At 41.9% G+C, this 20,000-nt stretch overlaps 1 protein-coding gene across 3 annotated transcripts in view; it reads left to right on the top strand.

Annotated features, from left to right (window-relative positions):
- The window catches only part of LOC306912414 (solute carrier family 12 member 7-like), a gene marked incomplete at its 5' end in the record, with an annotated part of 63,083 nt that overhangs the window by 17,168 nt on the left and 25,915 nt on the right, over window positions 1-20,000 (top strand). For all 3 annotated transcript variants that reach the window (XM_079488615.1, XM_079488614.1, XM_079488616.1), the window contains 9 exons: window positions 4,431-4,513; window positions 4,712-4,822; window positions 11,228-11,374; window positions 11,798-11,852; window positions 13,141-13,271; window positions 14,236-14,372; window positions 14,464-14,568; window positions 15,498-15,712; window positions 19,685-19,855. In XM_079488615.1, coding sequence (XP_079344741.1) covers window positions 4,431-4,513; window positions 4,712-4,822; window positions 11,228-11,374; window positions 11,798-11,852; window positions 13,141-13,271; window positions 14,236-14,372; window positions 14,464-14,568; window positions 15,498-15,712; window positions 19,685-19,855 — 1,155 coding nt within the window. The remainder of the gene's footprint in view (window positions 1-4,430; window positions 4,514-4,711; window positions 4,823-11,227; window positions 11,375-11,797; window positions 11,853-13,140; window positions 13,272-14,235; window positions 14,373-14,463; window positions 14,569-15,497; window positions 15,713-19,684; window positions 19,856-20,000) is intronic.

The raw sequence follows: 20,000 nt of genomic DNA, 5'->3' as shown, positions 1-20,000 counted from the left end.
CATTTTGTGCAACAGGGTTTGTTTATAAATGTCAAACGCAGAACTCCCCCATTGTAGCAAACTTCAGTCACAGAGCTGCCTAACTGTAGCACTTTGCCAACTTCAATCACAGAGCTCCCTAACAATTTAGTAAATTAGTAATTAAGCCTTTTTCTTTTTTCTTCTTAAAATTGCTAAATACAACGCACAAGTACTTAGTATTGATACAATCGATTATTTGCATTGCAAAACAATACAATACAAAGTCAATGTTGCTACATTTCGATATACTTCGATTCTTAACCCATTTAGGCCTGACGTCAACATTTTAAAAATGTCTTCTAAATCCTGACTGTTTCTATGTCAATGGTGCTCAATATTTCATGTCAAGGACCCAAGAAATTATATGTAATTGGCCGCCGACCCCCATCTGAAAATATGGTGTTCCAGGAACCTCCCAGAAGCAAAGAATTTAGTTTAAAACGCTCACTCTGAAAGTATATTCAAAGATTTGTGCCGCATTTTCACGATTTTTCAAAAATAGCAGACCTACAAGCTCATAGCTGTATACATTTGATAACTTGAAATGGTACATTCTGCACAATGGGTTCTTTCTACTTTTGGTACTTTAGGTACATTTTTGGTTGTAGATTTTTACTTGTAACGGAGTGTTTCTATATTGCAAATTCAAATGTTCAAATTCAAATATTCAAATGAGCTTGTAGATCTGCTATTTTTTCAATCACTAAAGTATAACATAATGCTTAAAACACCAAAATGGGTTCCCGCCCAAAATGGGTTAAAATCAGATTTTCACACTTTTCAGCGAGTGAAAGGAAGCCCTGAATGCTAAATTCGGCAAAATAGTACTAGAATGCATGCTAGGAAAAAAAAACCACACATTTGATTACATCCTACCAGTGATGCCTTCACACTTCAGTCATTTGCATTTTTGGTGAGAGAAATCAATCATATCTCATGTCAGATATGTGACACCATATTCAAAGGACCAGATAATGTATATGGCTGACCACAGGATTCTAAAATGGGCTGGACATGTAGTAATCTGAGAGGGTTGCGAGTCAGTGCTAGAGCGCTTTCTCCTGTGCCCGGTCCCCAAGGTGACAACCTGTCCTATAGTATGTGCCAATCAATCTATTAACCCATTTTGGGCGGGAACCCCTTTTGGTGTTTTTAAGCATTATGTTATGCTTTAGCTATTGAAAAATCGTGAAAATGTGGCCCAAATGTTTGAATATATTCTTTCAGAGCGTTCGTTTTTAGCTCAAATCTTTGCTTCTGGGGGGGGGGGGGGGGGGGGGGGGTCCCTGGAACAACATTTTTTCAGATGGGGGTCGGCGGCCAAATACATATAATTCTAGGGGTCCTTGACATTAAATAGTTTGAGAACCACTGACTGACGTTCCCAGGTCAAAATGGGTTAAAATACTAATAGTTGACCAGACATCCACATTGGCGTGTACTATAGGCCCCCTCCTTCTTCCCTCAACACCCTCAACTCATCATGTCTAAATGCACCATTTTCCCGAAAATACCCGATCTACAAGCTCACAATGCATCGCAGCGTGACACCTTGTGGGCTCGTAGATCTGCCATTGGTGCTAAAATGTTTGCCCCCGAATAGAGACACTGCTGGGGTTCATGTGGTTAATCACATATAGCCAACCTTTATTTTCCCATGGGTGAGTGATAAGAGGATAGAGAGGATGATTCTTTATTCTTCATATCAGCCTCAGGGCTGATAATAACAGCAGTAGCTGTATTGACCAGAGAGTTGCCAACTCTCGTGAGAGAAATAAGCCAACCCACCTTCACAAACAAGCCAAAAACAAGACAACTCTTGCTAGAGAAATAAGTCAAATCTCCCTTTGAAAAACAAGCCAAAACAAGCCCAATGATATGGCCATATAATCCTAATAAAATGATGCATTTATCATTATCAATACTATGTTTGTCTATAATAATGAATGTTTTGGTCATTTATTTATTACTATTACACACATACTTTAGCCCTAGGGCTAAATAAGTAGAGACACCAGACCCATTCTGTCACTCAATGTGATTCACACTCGCCCAAACCTATGGGTATTTATAATACATACAGTACATCAAATAAATATTGGCTTGTTCAATTTTCAAAACGAGCCACAAAAAAGAAACGCAACTATGGAAAAAAATTACCATCTGCTGAAGTTTCTTTAGCCCAGCACCCAGCCTGTCCATGTGCGTATTCTACGTCCGCTCTGTCTAGGAAAGACAAACATTAAACCTGTATATAGGAGGGGCTGGCGCCCCTCAAAAACTATATAATACAGCGTATATGTCAAGTGCACAGCTACAATACAATCTATTCATGCTTCATGCTTCATGCTTCATGTATCTCTCTACCGCTGTAAGGTCTCAGGTTCCTAGCAGGAATACAAAAAGAACAGGCAATAGAGTGACAGTAGGTGGGTTTCCATCAAAACATTTCGAAAATAGGAAGGAATAAGTAAGTAATTCGAAAAAAGAAAAGCGTATTTTTCTTGTTTCCATCCACTGACAAAATGCGCTTCTTTGGAGATATTAAATAAGCAGTAGGCCTAGATGGCGCTATTTGCCAGTCAAGTGAGACGCACAGAGAGGCGCATATTATCTGACATTTATTTTACCGTTTGATGTCTGAAATCTGATAGCATCTGCATCACACACTACAGGATAATCTTACACGATTATTTGATCATGTCACTCACACACACACACACACACACACACATCTCTGATTTGTTCTTCACCACGGTGCATTTGACGTTCTTTTAGGCTATTCAAGTTGGTCTGCATGAAGTCCGCTGTCCAGATGGGCCACTGGGACAGGCTGTCTTTAAAACAGGCTGTCTGTTAAATAAATAGGCGTGTGTTTTTGTCTAGACAGGGGCTGGTATAGTTTCGTTTTCAAAGTACAGGGACGATCGGGACCCCTGCCCTGCGACTTGACAGTACATTTCCATTTTGACTAGTCTCCTCTCGTCCGTTTAGTTCCGAGCTGTTTAGGAGAAATATCACCGATCTAAGTTCATGATCAACGGCGAACGCCCTCACCGGGGAGAGCAAAAGAGCCTCAGCCTGCAGACAGAGGCTTCGAGACTCGAGTGTGTAAATTTAATAATTTATGTATCCACATCCCACCCACCCTCCCGTTCGATCACTCCACAAGTCCACTATAGGCTACTCACCATCGCATGTGTTTTTTTCTTTTCCAACTGTTAAAAGCGATATATGCGCATTTTGAGGTGTTTCCATCCAGGAGATTTTGCGAAAGAACCTTAATGCGCAAAAAAAAGGCTTTATGGAAACGCACCTACTGATGAAGGCTGGATAGCCGAAACGTCTGTCTGTGATGTAGAAAATAAAAATAATTTAAATTTACCCGTGGCACTGTGTGCGATCCATCACCTTTGTTTTCTATGATGTTCTTTTGAGTGGATTTCGCAACAGAAGTCAGAGCGCGGTGTTCACAAGAGAAGTCATAGTGTGACACTGCACATTTTGAGCGGTTCATGACTCGTACTAGGGGTGAAATAAGTCCAATTGAAGCTCACTCCTTGTCCCCCAAGTGCTGTGGGGATCTTTAACGTCATGATTTCACTTTGTTAGAACATTATTGCGACCTACGGTAGTCCGTCCGTCCGTCCCTCACGCCTCCATTTATGGTTGTAAGTCCTCGTCACGCCACCATATATGGTCGTCAGTCCTTCACGCTCCATATATGAAGATCACGACACTGACCTCATCAAACCCTGGATAGCCTTACATGGAGAAGACTGCATAATCAGCTAGATCTGCATATATGGAGCCAGCATCATTTGGTCTTTTGGATTTTCACTCCGTTTGTCTTGTTGTGTTGTCTACTACCAGTAAGATGCCCTGAGGGCGAGAAGCGACCTTGCGCTGAAACAACAGAGCTTCTTAATACGGCACATTTAAGAAGCAGGAGTTAAACTATTAATCTGGTATCCGTGAGGTCAGATGTAGAGTTGCTGGCTCCATATATGCAGATCTAGGTTATCATCCAGTCTTCTCCATGACACGTGCCATATATGGAGTGTGTCTTGAGTGTACATGGTTTGAGGAGGTCAAATCAACATATGGAATGTCAGAACAGGTCAGCTCCATATATGGAGATCTAAGGGTTTGACGAGGTCAGATCAACATAAGGAATGCATTTCTGCACAGGGTTTGATGAGGTCAGATCGAACATATGGAATGAACTCTGTATTGGCCGTATATGGAGCGTGTCACGAGGCGTGACGGATGCGAGATGCAGGTTTTCATAGTAAACTGCGACCTACAGTGGCAATAACTCCCGTTGTTATTATTATTATCACTGTAACTATCATCAACATCTGTTGTTGTGTCCGTCTGTCTGTCTGTCCAACTGTCCCTTTTAACAGATGAGAGCAACAGAGAGTCCAGTCCTTTCATCGACGATGACAGAGGACACTACTACGATGGCAAAAACATGGCCTTGTTTGAGGTAAGGCCTCATTCCGACTCATGACGTAGTATGACGGCAACGCTTGACGACGAGAGTTGAAGCCCAGGGGTCGTCAACACGTCCGACGTATGCGGACAAACGTGTCTGTGGCGACGACTTGGTCTTGTCCGTGGCAAATTTTAGATGTTTAAGTAAATGTATTTACTAAATCCATCCCTCCATGCTTTCTCCTTGTAGGAGGAGATTGACAGTAATCCCATGGTGGCGTCTCTTCTCAGTAAATTGGCCAACTACACCAACCTACCCCAAGGCGTCAGGGAACATGAGGAAGCAGACAACACTGTCACGGTATGGTGTCATCTTTTTATTTTACTAGTGGGGATGATGTGTGTGGGTTTTATTTTAACCCATTTAGACTTGAGCTCGATTTAACAAATGTCTTCTAAATCCTAAATTTTCCAAATCCAGTTTTCTGAAAAACCTATGTTTCTATGTCAGTGGATCTCAAAGTATTACATGTCATGGACCCCAAATATATATGTATTTGGCCGCCAACCCCATCTCAAAATATGTTGTTTCAGGGACCCTCCCAGATCGCAAATATTTGAGTTACAAACGTTCACTCTGAAAGAATATATATTCAAAGATTTGCGTCACATGTTCACGATTTTTCAAAAATAGCAGATCTACAAGCTCGCAGTGCGGCACTCTGTGCCGTGCTATGAGCTTGTAGATCTGCTATTTTTCAACAGCTAAAGTATAACATAATGCTTAAAACACCAAAAGAGGGTTCCCGTCCAGAATGTGTTAACCACTTTGAACTGGCGCCCCTATTTCGGGCATGGTGAACATTCACAAAAATAGTTATTTGGGACCCCCAACTATAAATATGTGCTTCCAGGGACCCTCCAGAAGCAAATATTTGAGTTAAAAACGTAATATATAGTTTTGCGTCACATTTTCACGATTTAAAAAAAAAATAGCAGATCTACAAGCTCGTAGCGTGGCACTCGGTGCCGCACTACGAGCTTGTAGATCTGCTATTTTTCAACAGCTAAAAGTTTAAAATAAGGGTTTTAAGTGGTTTAAAGCGTCCTCGGGTCTAAATGGGGTTAAGTGAAGTCGTTAAGTTACTGCAGCTGCACACCGTTCTCCTTGTTGAAGACCAGGAAGTAATTAGACATTCAGTCAGTGTGTGACCAGTGAAGAAGATATGGAGCAACACTTTTCACATGATAAACAAGTGATATATTGAGGCAGTGAGAGCTGTGCGTTATTACTTAAGTGAGGGCGAGAGGAGGCCAGAGAGAGGGAGAGAGAGAGAGACACACGAGGGAGGAGATGAGAGACACAGGGAGCTCCACAGAACAACACAGGGCAGTTCTCTTAATGGAGGAACCATGTAAGAAGAGAGAGCAAACGCTGGTCGTCCTCATGAGTCATAAAACGGTAAGTAACACATGGTTCGGATCAATTGTTGTTGCTTTCTTTGAGTTTGTGTCTGAGGTTTGAGACAGGCTATTGTAACTAGAATGGAGTTAGAGTGCTGCAGACCTCCACCAAGGCCATACGAATCTCTGCGGTTTGCCCATTTGATTGATTGATTGATTGATTGATTGATTGATTACTTCATTAGTCAGAGATGTAAACGGTACAGACAAACACCGAGGGCTCTATTTTCGTCCATGCTAAACCCCTTAAAGTTCAAAATGTACTTAAAGTAGTAAAAGTAAAAGTACTCATATTGCAGAATGTCCCATATCAAGTTGAAAATATATACTTTGAATATAGCCGATCTACAAGTTCACAATGCGTCGCATCGCAACGCATTGTGAATGTATAGATCGGCTATTTTCAAATGGCTGAAATGTATCCAGGAATGTAATGACATGGTTAATGTATGTTTTCTAATCAAAATCAAAATCTACAAATAAAGTAACTAGTAACTAAAGTTGTCAAATAAATGTAGTGGAGTAAAAGTGCAATATTTGCGCTTTCTGAGATGTAGTGGAAATTAAATTAGGCCTACTGGAAATATTCAAGTAAATTACAAATGCCTCAAAATTGTACTTAAGTACAGTACTTAAATGTACTTAGTTACTTTACACCACTTCTTATGGATATAAACTAGTATATCCGTGGGGCAGGTCAGAGGTCATCCAGAAGCAGGAAGAAGAGACATTATTCAGCTAAATCAGGAACAGTACCAGGAACTGCTAAACTTTATACCTTGTACTTTGTTTCTTGTATGTTTGGTTTTTATGCCTTGTCTCGTAATTTAACGGTGATGTGGGAGTCGATGGTCGCTGAGGGGCGTTTGTTTTACAGGTTAGGGTTAGGATAGGCATAGTTTTTGTGAGGTTAGGGTTAGCTTTAGGCATAGTTTTTGTGAGGTTATATAACCCCGCCCTGTTAGTAGTAGCCGGTTACTACTAGAAGGACTCCCACGCTCGGCAAAAAAGAGAGTCCCACCCGTTTCGTTTTTATGTTTTGTGTGGGAATTGCGGTTGAAATTTAGCATCTTTGCTAATTCCGGCGTATTTACGTTGCATTTGTTTGTAATATTCATGAATATGCTTGTCCCGTACGTCGAAATAAACAGATAACGTAAAGTAAAGTAACTCTGCTCAAGCTTATCGTAACGGGAAACCAGCCTGACCAGACCTCACCCAGACTTCCAGATTACCGTTCATCTAACCAGACAAGCATGGTCGTGTTTTCCCGTCGTGTTTCCCCGGAAACACGATATTGCTATTTAGTTGATATTTAGTCGACTAAGACTAAACAATTTCAGAAGACTAAATAGGACTAAGACTAAATGTTGTGTTATTCAAAAGACTAAGACTAAATCAAACTATTCTGAAAATATTGACACTGCAACAGAGAGAACTTCAAAGCAGAGTTCCAATTGGACCGTGTTATAAATAGAACGTGCTAAAAAAGAGTAGCCAAAAGAATGAAACTGTATCCCAACATTGTGTTCTCTGAGTCCTATCGCCCAGCAGTCCTCCTGACACTACCACTAATTAATACCTTTGAGCAGGGGTGGGGAAAAGTACTCAAATGTTTTACTTACAGTAAGTTAAGTAACAATACTGTAATATAGAAATACTCTGTTACAAGTAAAAGTCCAGAATTCAAAATGTGGTTGCATAAAAGTACAAAAGTATTGGCATCAAAATGTTCTTAAAGTACCAAAAGTTAAAAGTAGTCATTGTGCAGAATGTCTCAAGTTTTAAAATGTCTATAAATATTTAGAAAATAGACGAGCTCGCAATTGCGAGCTTGTAGCATATTTTCAAATGGCCAAAATGTATATAGTGCTGAAGTGGTTACTGTATGTTTTGTAATAATAATCAAAAACTCCAAAGTAACTAGTAACTAAAGTTTTCAAATAACTCTAGTGGAGTAAAAGTACAATATTTGCTTCTGAGATAGGCTGAGCTCACACCTTTCATGCAATTCTCGTGCTCGTTGGATGCTCGTTGGATGCATGTTGTGTTGTGTCATGGCCGCCCAATGTATTTCCAATGGAGGTCACATGGTTTGACCCAACATTGTGTTGTGTGAGGGGGAGGGGCGGACGACTGCGCCCCTCCCCCTCACACAACACAATGTTGTGTCAAACCATGTGACCTCCATTGGAAATGCATTGGGTGGCCATGACACAACACAGCATTGATCCAACGAGCACAAGAATTGCATTAAAGGTGTGAGCTCAGCCATAGTAGTGGAGTAGAAGTAAAAGTACCTGGAAATCGGAAATACTCGAGTAAAGTACAAATACCTCAAAAGGAGGCACTGGAGCAACTCAGACAGTTTTAAGCCCTTGTTAATTCACAGGGTGCAAGTAACAACGGTGGCCTAAGGGTTAGAGGAGTGCCCTTGTTGCCGAAAGGTTGCCGGTTCGATTCCCCGGACGGGCAGGAAAAATCTGTGTGGGGAAGTGATTGTCATCACTCACCCAACACCGCTGAAGTGCCCTTGAGCAAGGCACTGAACCCCCAACTGCTCCCCCTGGAGCTGCTTAGTGGCCAACAGTACAAGACTGTAGTTGTACTGGTCAGCTCCCAGGTTTTAGTGTGTGTATCTGTCTGTGTGTTTCTATGTGCAGGGCGTTGCTGAAAATGAGCACCTGTGCTCAGCTACTTCCCTGGGTAATTTAGCTACTTCCCTGTGAATTTAAAAGGACTTAAACTGTCTGAGTTGCTCCGGTGAGTGCCTTCCTTCCTCTTGCTACCTGTCCTGTCTCTGATGCACCAGATTGGCTTGAGGTGCGGTGGAACTCCCTTCTACCTCAACATTGTACTTCTTAAGTATAGCACTTAAGCAAATGTGCTTAGTTACTTTCCACCACCGCCTATGAGTGCAATGCTCTGAGACAGGGCGTGCACATTGAGAATCACATCACAACACAAATCAATACAATACGAACTTTGGAATCAATTAATTTTTCATTGACTTGTTTATGGAGCTGCTTCTTAAAGAAACATTATCTGTCCATCAATGCATCTCACTGTTGTGTATTCACAGCTTTAGCCACAATTCATGATCGTAGACAATTTATCTGTTAAAGGACCACTTCACCACTTTTCAACATATCTTCATATAATAGGTCCTCACTAATAATCATGATAAAATGGCACGATTTGTTTCCTACTTAGTCTGTGTCTCATAGGAGGGCTGTGGGCAGTTTAGAAACCGTCCTCCAGTGACATCATCATTAGGCAGAATTTTTTTTAAACAAGATTTGTTTACAAAAATGTTTAGATTTTCATTATCGTGAGAACGATGGCTTCCATTTTTGCAACTTTTCAGGACTAGAAAGCCTGCAGTTTCTATTAGCTTGTATTCCCCGTCGATGATGTCACTGGAGGACGGTTTCTGAACTGCCCACAGCCCTCCTATGAGACACAGACCGAGTAGAAGAATTGCGCCATTTTTTCATGATTATTAGTGAGGACCTATTATATGAAGATAAGTTGAAAAGTGGTGAAGTGGTCCATTAATGGCTTTATTTTTGTTTAGATTATATTTCATGTTTATTTACATTTTCTCCACTCATTAAAACGTTACAGAATTTACCTGAATAAGGTTAACAGAATTTACCCGAATCATGTAGTGACTGTATATCACTGATTTATCTATCAAGCATAGTTCAGTTCTTTACAGGTAAGAAAATAAATGTATCGCTGTTAACTTTGGGGAAAAGGTCAAGTACACTGAGTTATAGTCAATCTGTGCAGCTAAACCAATGCCAATAGTCCTTTTAAAGGGATTGTGACATTAAAAATTATTATTTTTATTTGTATTGTTTATTTTTTTAGGTTTTCTGAGCTTAATTGCACCCAAAAAACCTGAACTTTTAACATTCAGTAGATTTTCTGTGGTCTGGGAGTGTGATGTGTATGCAAATCCCATATATGACAATGGGATTTGCCAGCAGATGTCACTATTTTCACTGTTTTGCCTGTTTTCATTGCACCTCAAAAGGCTTCACAGACACAGAGAAAATCCCAGACCACAGAAAATCCACTGAATGTTCAAAGTTCAGGTTGTGTGGGTGTAGTTGAGGTCATACAACCTAAAAGAAAAATAAATGAAAAGTAATGTCATGAAACCTTTTAAGATATTTTGTTGTATTGGACCATTATCATGTCAGGAGTTAAAGATTAACTCCAATCCATTGCACGGATGAAAAAGAAGTAATAATAACAATGCTTTCGGCTCCAAGAGAGCTGCATTCGTTTAATGTCAGCAACCTACAGCAGTGCTTCCCAAACGTTTTAGCCTGCGACCCAAAAGACAAATTAGACATTCCTCTGGGACCCACATTAGTGAAAATAGCCGATCTACAGGCCGATTCTATAAAAAAAAGTCTTCTAAATCGTAACAGTTTTCTGAAAACCCTATGTTTCTATGTCAGCGGTTTTCAAACTTTTTCATGGCAAGGACCCCAAAAACTATATGTAATAGGCCGCGGACCGCCGGACCCCCATCTGAAAATATGTGGTTCTAACTCCAAGGACCCCCCAAGAAGCAAAGACATGAGTTAAAAACGTTCACTGCGAAATAATATATATTCATATATATATTCGTTTTCACGATTAAAACAAAATAGCAGATCTACAAGCACACAAGCTGTGTGTGTGTGTGCGTCTGTGTGTGTGTGTGTGTGTGTGCGTGCGTGCGTGCGTGCGTGCGTGCGTGCGTGCGTGCGTGCGCGAAACAGTGACACTTGGTGGTGTGTTAGGCTGTGCAACAGTGACACTTGGTGGTGAAGATATTCTATTTCCGTGCTCAGCCCCAGGGACACAGCCAGCCAGGGTTACACATAGCTGTCTATTGATCTTATGCACACGGCTGCCATCTTGCCAGCAAGGTGCTAACTAGGTGCAACCTCCCATTGTCAACCCATGCATCCAAACAGAAGTGTCCTATCTAATTATTTTAAACAACGTCAAACTCGCCAACATTGCAGCTGTACGAAAAACTTGGATTATCCTCTTCTCAATCTGTAAAGTTTTTGTTCATAAAAATCCACCGTAGACATGTTATGAGCTACTTCCTGTCAAGAAATTAATTAACAAACATTAACAACAACACCAACTTTGATGAGGCAGTATTGCTTCGTTTTCAAAATAAGGTTTTCTTTCATGTCCTGAAAAATGAACATTTTGGAGTTAAGTGGTTTCTTCCCGACAGCAGAGTTATATACTAGTATACAATCTTGCTTGTGTTTCCTCTCCCCAGGGTCCCCAGATGGGTACGTTCATCGGGGTGTACCTGCCGTGCATGCAGAACATCCTGGGGGTCATCCTGTTCCTGCGTCTCCCCTGGATCGTGGGCACGGCGGGCATCATGGGCTCGCTCGCCATCGTCCTGCTGTGCTGCGCCTGCGTGAGTAGCTCTGAGCACAGAACACCGACCCTCCTACAACCCGTGGCCGTGGAAATCAAACGGAAATGACCATTGGTGGCGGAAGCAGGGTACAATTAGTAAAGGGATATTTCACTTTCAAAACAACTTTTGGTCATTTTATCGTCTACTCTGGCTTATGTGAACACCCCAGACGGTTTTTAAGTTGCTTAATTCAGTATTTAGATATTCGATATTCATTTTAGCTGCCCCGCCCCCTTCCTATACAAACCCATTATAACTTTAAACTCCATTTTAACCATGATAGATTAATTGAAAACAGAAAACACAAGAACAATATGCATGCACACACACACACACACACACACACACACACACACATACACCAAACACTCTCGTTCTATCCATTGTTTAATGAAATTAATGACTCTTTTCCTTGTGTAGACCATGTTAACGGCCATTTCCATGAGCGCCATAGCAACCAATGGAGTTGTGCCAGGTATGTTTTGATCCTTTACACACTTGTTCGCATTAATGCTAAATAGTTTTGGACTGCCAACTTCCTTTTTACCACGACAACGCTTAAAGGACAACTTTGGGGGTTTTTTCCAACCAAGGTTCATGTTTTAGGTTGTTATTCGAGAAAGTAAAAGAGTGTTATATTATTTTAATTTTTTCATTTGAAGGGGGAGGTGACAAACTGTCATATTAAGCCTACAACACAGTATGGGAGCCCCCTAGTATCTCCTTTCACATTCAGTAGATCCCGTGATCTTTTGTGGCCAGATGTAATTTCCTGGGGTCTAGTAGGACCAGAGCAAATAACAATAAAGAAATTGCTGTAAAAAAAAAATAGATTAAAACGAAAGAAAGAAGCAAATTAAAAAAATAATAATAACAGTCATCTTTTACTTTCTCTAATAACAATCTAAAACATGACACTTTTCCTTTAAAATAAGAATTGAATACATTAAAGGAGCATTCAGTGATTTGGGTGATTTGGAAAACCGCCCGGGTAACAAAATGTGCACATGCACGCTCTACAGTGGGGGGAAGTGCAACAGGCCAACAGCACGTGCACCAAGGCCCACCCCCACTCGATCATGATTGGAGGAAGGCCCCACTCATCCTGATTGGATGAAGGTTTTGCCACCCGCCACCAACACTGAAACTAGGGTTTTTTGACCCCAGGGGCTCACTGGGGACAGGGAGGAACTCCTTATATGGTCAGCACACTCTATAGTAGGGAGGATTATCCAGAAAAAAAGAAAAAATAAGTGATATTTGAATTAAGTCAAATCACTGAATATACCTTTAAATGTCAATACGAGGCAATTGAAAAACAGTTGCCTTTTTGGTAGTGGATGGAGAGAGAGGGTTTTTGTCCAAACAAGAAACCGCCACCAAAATTGGGTTTTTAAATGACCATCCTGGGGTTTTTGGTGGTTGTTGTAGCCCATTGACTACTAATCTTACATTGTAATTATAATACATTACATTACTGTTATTGGTTTTGGTACTTCCGGGGGATAAAAGACGTCGGAAATTCATCCTTTTGTAAATTACTAGTAGGATTTTACTGTGTATGATTTAATAGATGACGTTCACTGAGGTGTAATGCATCTATTTGGCTTATTGGTTATTATATATTGTCCCTCTGCGAGAATCTGGACATATAGGAAACAAAAAGTTTACTTACTAAAGGAATTAGGGATGGGGGGGACAAGTTTACATGTCAAGGAATCCTTGCTGGTCGTTTTCAAACGCAGCCCATGTTCTCCCTATAGCTGGTGGCTCCTACTACATGATCTCCAGATCTTTGGGTCCAGAGTTTGGAGGAGCAGTGGGTCTCTGTTTCTACCTCGGGACCACCTTCGCTGGATCCATGTACATCCTGGGCACCATAGAGATATTACTGGTATGTTAAAGGGTGAGGTCGCTTCTCGCCCTCAGGGCGTCTTACTGCTAATAATAATAATAATAATAATGATAATAATCTTTATAAAGCACTTAATCAAAACAAAGGTTCAGGGTCTCATCTCTTTAGAAAGAGTGTCAGGCTAGCTTTACATAAAACTGAAGAACAAATAAAATGATATATTGTCTATCGTATCCTTCTATAATTTCACGAAAATGTCTGCGTGTGAGCGAGTGTGTGTGTCCCGTGTATCTTGAGAAGCGCATGAACTATCGACCTCAAACTACGGGTGCGTAAATCACAGAGCGATATGTTCCCTCGGGTTGGTCCCGGAAGTCAGTTGGATTGGTGGTCGTCCAAGAAATATTGAAAAATGTCCCCACACAGCCATGTGAAAATAAATAGTAAAAGAAAGGAGTAGTAAAGTAGTTCCAAGTGCAGTCCATGTTTACAGAGATTTATAGAAAGTTGTTGTGAAGTGCACTGTTGCAATGGGCTCCATGCACACACGCCATTGTAGAAAGAACTTGGGCCCCTTCCCTACTTTTTTCACAGGTGTTACCGATGATACTAATGAAGGCTCTGTTCCATTCTGGTCAAACAGAGTCAGGGTGCTGCTACTGTGCATGTCGGCTCACTGGAAACACTCTGCTACACCAGTGGGTCTCAAAGTGTCCTTGAGTGGGTTCCAAATGGCCCCGTAATGGTCCATTTGGTTCCATTTGTACACCGTGAAATTAAAAGGTTTGAGAACCACTGCACACTAAATGGAACAGAGCCTTAATTTGTATCATCAGTATCACCTGTGAAGGAAGAATGTCTTTGAAAAGCAATTCTTGTCGGCAATTGACACTGTCATGCTATGGAGTATATATTATGCTTAAATTATTAAATTATCCTCCTCCCTCTCTCTCTCTCTCTCTCTGTCTCTCTTTGTCTCTCTCCGTTTCCTCTCTCCGCGTAGACGTACATCGTTCCCACGGCGGCCATATTCGAGGCGGAGAAGAAGGAAGACGAGAACCTGGCGATGCTCAACAACATGCGCGTCTACGGCACCTGCTGCCTGGCTCTCATGGCTCTGGTGGTGTTCATCGGGGTGAAGTGAGTGTACACGCACACGTGCACCCAAGCATGTGTACACACGCACGCACGCACACACACACAGTGTCCTAATCCTTGTCCTCCACCACAGGTATGTGAACAAGCTCGCCCTGGTGTTCCTGTCCTGCGTGGTGCTGTCCATCATGGCCATCTACGCCGGCGTCATCAAGACGGCCATCGAGCCGCCCAACTTCCCGTGAGTACAACGACACACGCACGGTACACAACCTGCCAGTGGTGGAAAGTAACTAAGTACATTTACTTAAGTACTGCAGGTATTTGTACTTTACTTGAGTATTTCCAATTTCCACTACTTTTACTTCTACTAAATGTTGTACTTTTACTCCCCTGCATTTATTTGAAAACTTTAGTTACTAGTTACTTTGATTAGTTGCAAAACATACATTAACCACTTCAGCCCTATATACCGGTACATTTCGTGGCATTTGAAATGCGACACATTATGAGCTTGTAGATCTGCTATTTTTAAAAGATGTTTATTTGAAAGTTGAAATGAGACATTCTGCACAATGAGTACGTTCTACTTAAGTGCATTTTGATACCAATACCGTTACTATACCGTACTTTTACTCAAGTAAATTTTGAATCCCGGGCTTTTACCTGTAACGGAGTATTTTTATATTGCCGTATTGATACTTTTACTTAACCCATTTTGGGCGGGAACCCCTTTTGGTGTTTTAAGCATTATGTTATACTTTAGCTATTGAAAAATAGCAGATCTACAAGCTCGGTGCCGCGCTATGAGCTTGTACCGTAGGTCTGCTATTTTTGAAAAATGTAGTCCAAATCTTTGAATATATATTCTTTCAGAGCGAACGTTTTTAACTCAAATCTTTGCTTCTTGGGAGGGGGTCCCTGGAACAAACATATTCTCAGATGGGGGGGTCGGTGGGCCAATTACATATATTTTTGGGAGACCTTGACATGGAAATGTATGAGAACGACTGACATAGAAACATGGGATCTTTCAAAAAACTGTCAGGATTTAGAAGACATCTGTAGAACCGTCCTCGGGTCTAAAATGGGTAAAAGTAAAACATTTGAGTACTTTTTCCCAACCGCTGGTTATATTATCAAATATCCGCCCTTCTTCCTTCTCTGCAGCATCTGTCTGTTGGGGAACCGCTCTCTCAAGAACCTGGACTTTGGGACGTGCCTCAAGGTGGAGGTCGGGGCGAACAACCAGACGCTCACCACCGACCTCTGGGCTCAGTTCTGCCACGACAGGCACCTCAACAGCAGCTGTGACCCCTACTTCCAGTCCAACAACGTCAGCGAGATCCAGGGCATACCTGGCCTGCTGAGTGGCGTCATTAGAGGTCCTGTCTGTCTGTCTGTCTGTCTGTCTGTCTGTCTGTCTGTCTGTCTGTCTGTCTGTCTGTCTGCCTGCCTGCCTGACATTATTGATCACAATCTGCTGCTTGACAAACCGTCATGTTATGGTTTTACTTTGACCTTATCTGCACTAAGTTGGATAAAAGGCTATTTATCCAGCAGATCACAGAGAGTATACCACAATGGGAGTCTCTCAGACACTAAACATGTCCACTGTGGAATTCCACAAGGGAGTTGCTTTGTTGCCTTTGTTGTTCACTATATTTACACATGACATGCCACTGGTCTTAGACAGGGCCAATATAGCCATGTGTTCTGATGACACTGCTTTGTATATGTCTGCTACGGATGTGGAAGATCTGTCTGTAGCTCTCAACAAGGAACTACAATACATATCAGAGTGGGTGGTGAACAAGAGGATGGTCCTGAACATCTCAAAGACTAAATCCATTGTATTTGGATCACAGCATATATTATATGCTCAAGTCAAAACCCCAACTGAATTTGAATCTGAGAGATTTTTGCAATTGAGCATGTAGATGAAACAAAACTACTTGGGGTTACATTAGACAGTCATCTAACATGACGAAAAAAATTGTCCATGATTAGGAGATGTGCTGAGTTTTTAACTCTAACATCTGCTGTCCAGGTCATCCAGGCACTAGTGATATCCCACCTTGACTACTGTCAAGGTGGAATAAGGCAGCTCGCCTGGGTGCAGTACTTTGGTTCGACTAGTCATCGGTCCGAAAAACGACAACCCACCTCAAACCCTAACCTAACCATAACCGGGCGCTAGTCCGAGGTGCGGACGCATGTCGAACCAATGCTCCGTCGGACCATAGTATGCCTCCCAGGAACCCCTTTTGGTGTTAGCATTATGTTACGCTTTAGCTATTGAAAAATCGAAGAACGACTGCCATAGAAACATAGCTTTTTCAGAAAACTGTCAGGATGTAGAAGACATTTTTAGAATCTGATCTCAGGTCAAAACGGGTTAACTGCAAAATGATATCCAATTCACTATTAAATCATCAGAAGCTGTCATGGCTTTCATTGTTGACCACCAAGTGGTCAACAATGATGATATAGTAGTTAAGGAGAGCTCATTGTCGAGGTAACGCAGCCGTCGCTAGGCGCGCGTTACGATTTGGGTCCAGCTGTGACCATGGAGAAGAGAATCCTGTGTCTGTTCAGACTTTCATCAGGAAGAAGTAAGACTCAACACTGACCTCTGGGGGTTAGCTTCATAGAGGGTATGCGCATGCATAAAGTGAATGGCAGATCGAGTGGCAAATCGAGTGTCAAAGTGAGTGACAAAGTGAGTTTAATGTTGATTAAAGTAATTTAATGCAATCAAATATGACTTTTCTGTTTGAATGTATGGGCTGTCAAGGCCAGAAAGTAGTTTTTTGCCACTCAGTAGGCATTTCCGCATAACTTCCTGGTATGATGATGATGTCACGCGCATACCCTCTATATCTCTGCTGTCAGGAGGAAACCTCATAACTCTAAAATGTTCATTCTTCAGGAAATGAAAATATATTTTTTTTCAGGAAATGAAAAATATAAATTTTTCAGGAAATTAAGAAAACCTTATATTTTTAAAACGGCAATACAGCCTCATCAAAGTTGGTGTTGTAACTTTATATATTGTCAGTTACTTCCATGAGAGGGGGAGAGTTGGTGGAGTTAGTTGCTTTAGCAGACATTCTGAGGGTCCAATGGAGTTAAGAGGTTTTGTCCAAAGCACTTTTTACTACTTTCCATTGGTTCAATATTTTCGAAACAACACACAGACGTAAAGGGTGTTCAATAGCACTGATTGAAAAATCTAAAACCTCAAAAATGGAGTTATGAGGTTTCCTCCCGACAGCAACGATATACAGCTTTTGACCCCACATGTCTCAATATTTGCCATTGACAATGAAAGGAGAAATTAGGCCAAATGTCCTCCAAATAATGACATAGATTTGTGGCAACGGGCATTCTGATTGGCCAGTATGAGATGATGCATGATGATGTACGATGATGAGAGCGCCCCTCACTAGTCACTTCACATGGGTTTGATTTTTTTGTTTGTTTTGTTTTTTGAGGGGTACTATCCCCTAATCCCCCTTTATCTCTTTCCATGGGGCAATCTATGTTATTTTATTTGTTGCTGTTGGTTAGTCATGGCTGCCAGTTCCCACCTGACGTTGTGTGGTAGTCCAGACCATTCCAGACCGTACTGATTAACAGCTAGCTTACATAACGTCTTCAGACTAGGACTTAAATCTAGAATGTACAGGTCATCAGGTTTGCTGTCTGCTCCAAAGAGAACGATACGGTCTCCCACCATGCAGCAGCACATCCTAAATGTGGCAGTCGGGCCTTCCCCCTTGGGCTCAACCTGCGTACAGGAGTTGAATTCTGGGTTGAATTTCCACAGATCACTTACATTCTTGTACAAAATGTGGCCACCAAATATGTACAGCTCTCCATTGTAGAAAATGGCTGAATGACCATAGGGTCTTTCAAGAATCTGTACTGGAGGAATTATCAGCCAGTGGTTGATCTCTGTGTCGAACACACTGACGTCTGATGTCGTTAATCCCCCAACTACAAACATCTTTGTCCCGATGATGGTGGCAGAGTGACTTGATGAACGATGCGGTGTGCCACTGGTGTTAATTAAAGTCCAGACCATTGTGGCGGTGTCCATCTTGTAGATATCAGTTTCACGATGGTAATATCCTCCGTGGATGTACATGACCTTCCCCAGGACACATGCTGAGTGGCCGTGCCTTTCCGCTGGAACAGTTCCAGAAACCTGGGGCTTGAACCATCTGTGGGTGTCGACATCAAAGGCATAAAGCACGTTGCAGCACTCCGTTGTTTTGACAGTATAACCTCCCCAGATGTAGACGGTATATTCTATCAGCACAGCCGTGTACCTCCGGCGGCTGGAGGGACGTTCTCCTTTCGGGGACAATTCTGTCCAGCGCAAAGACACCGTGTTGAAGACGAGGACCTCAGTGTGATCACTGCCGTCGCTGTCATCACTGTCGTCGCTGTCCTCTCCTCCAAAGGAGTACACGTTGTGCTCCACTGTGACAGCAGCTTGGTATGATCTCCTCTTTGGACCTCCGCTCAGATGTACCGTCCAACGAAACATCTCACAACACGCCTTCCGGTCAACGTTTCGTAATAGTCTTCAGGGGGATTTTGTCTCTTTGACAATGCATTTTAAAGGACAGATTACATGGTTGTGATGTCATTGTGGGATGATGTATATACGTGGTCATGTGTTCCTTTTGCTTTTGTTCATCAGCACTATGAAGTCACTATCATGCTGTCATCTCCATATGTGGACACAGTAGGCCTCATTCACACAGCTGTTTGTACATTTCCTAGTGTAGAGTTTAGTGTATTATATACACCGATAAAGTCTGACCGTTCTGACGTGCGATTCATGAACACAGAGAAATATTGAAGTTGTATTGTGTTTGACTGTGGAGTTTGACTGGATAGCTGAATTCCTACAATGACCATAATGCTTTGGTGTACTGCCTCCCCCTTGCGGAGAGGCGGGAGGCTGCGTAGAGGTGTGACTTGTAGTCCAGGAAGGAAGTGAGACCACAGTTTCATGACCAATCTTGGTCATGAACATGGCGTTGTGGCTGAAATGTCAACCAGATCTAAAATAAGATCTGGTTGCATAAGGGGTGAAGTGGCCCTTTAACTCATAACCAACGCTAAAACATTTCAGGTGACTTTAAATTGTGACTAAAACTAAATGGAATTTCTTTATTCAAAAGACTACGACTAAAAAAAATAATAAAGAAATTGCTGTCAAAATGAACACTATGATGCATGCGATGGCGAAGAGGATTTTTATCATGTGCCAGAAACTACTATCAATTTCAATACATTTCAATTTCAATAAATATCAATGCGACGTGTCTCCTATGCAGATAACCTGTGGGGGGACTATGGTCCGGCCGGTATACTGGTGGAGAAGAAAAGTCAGCCGTCTGTGCCACCGGCGCAGGAGAACTCCCGCGACATGGACTACCCGTATGTGTTCAACGACATCGGAACCTACTTCACGCTACTGGTGGGGATATACTTCCCCTCGGTCACGGGTATAGAACTTCTAATTCTGTTCTTGTTCCATGAAAGTGTTTGAAAGTTATTCTATTTAAAAATGTAGACCCGAAGAACGCATCTGTGTTAGCCTGATTATTATACTCTGAAGCTTCCTGAAGCTCCACTCAGAGAGTGGGCGGG

This window comes from Electrona antarctica (genome assembly GCF_951216825.1).
Source record: "Electrona antarctica genome assembly, chromosome: 19".
NCBI lineage: Eukaryota > Metazoa > Chordata > Actinopteri > Myctophiformes > Myctophidae > Electrona > Electrona antarctica.
The sequence above is the reverse complement of the archived record's forward strand: the minus strand, read 5'-3'. Positions and strand labels throughout refer to the sequence as shown.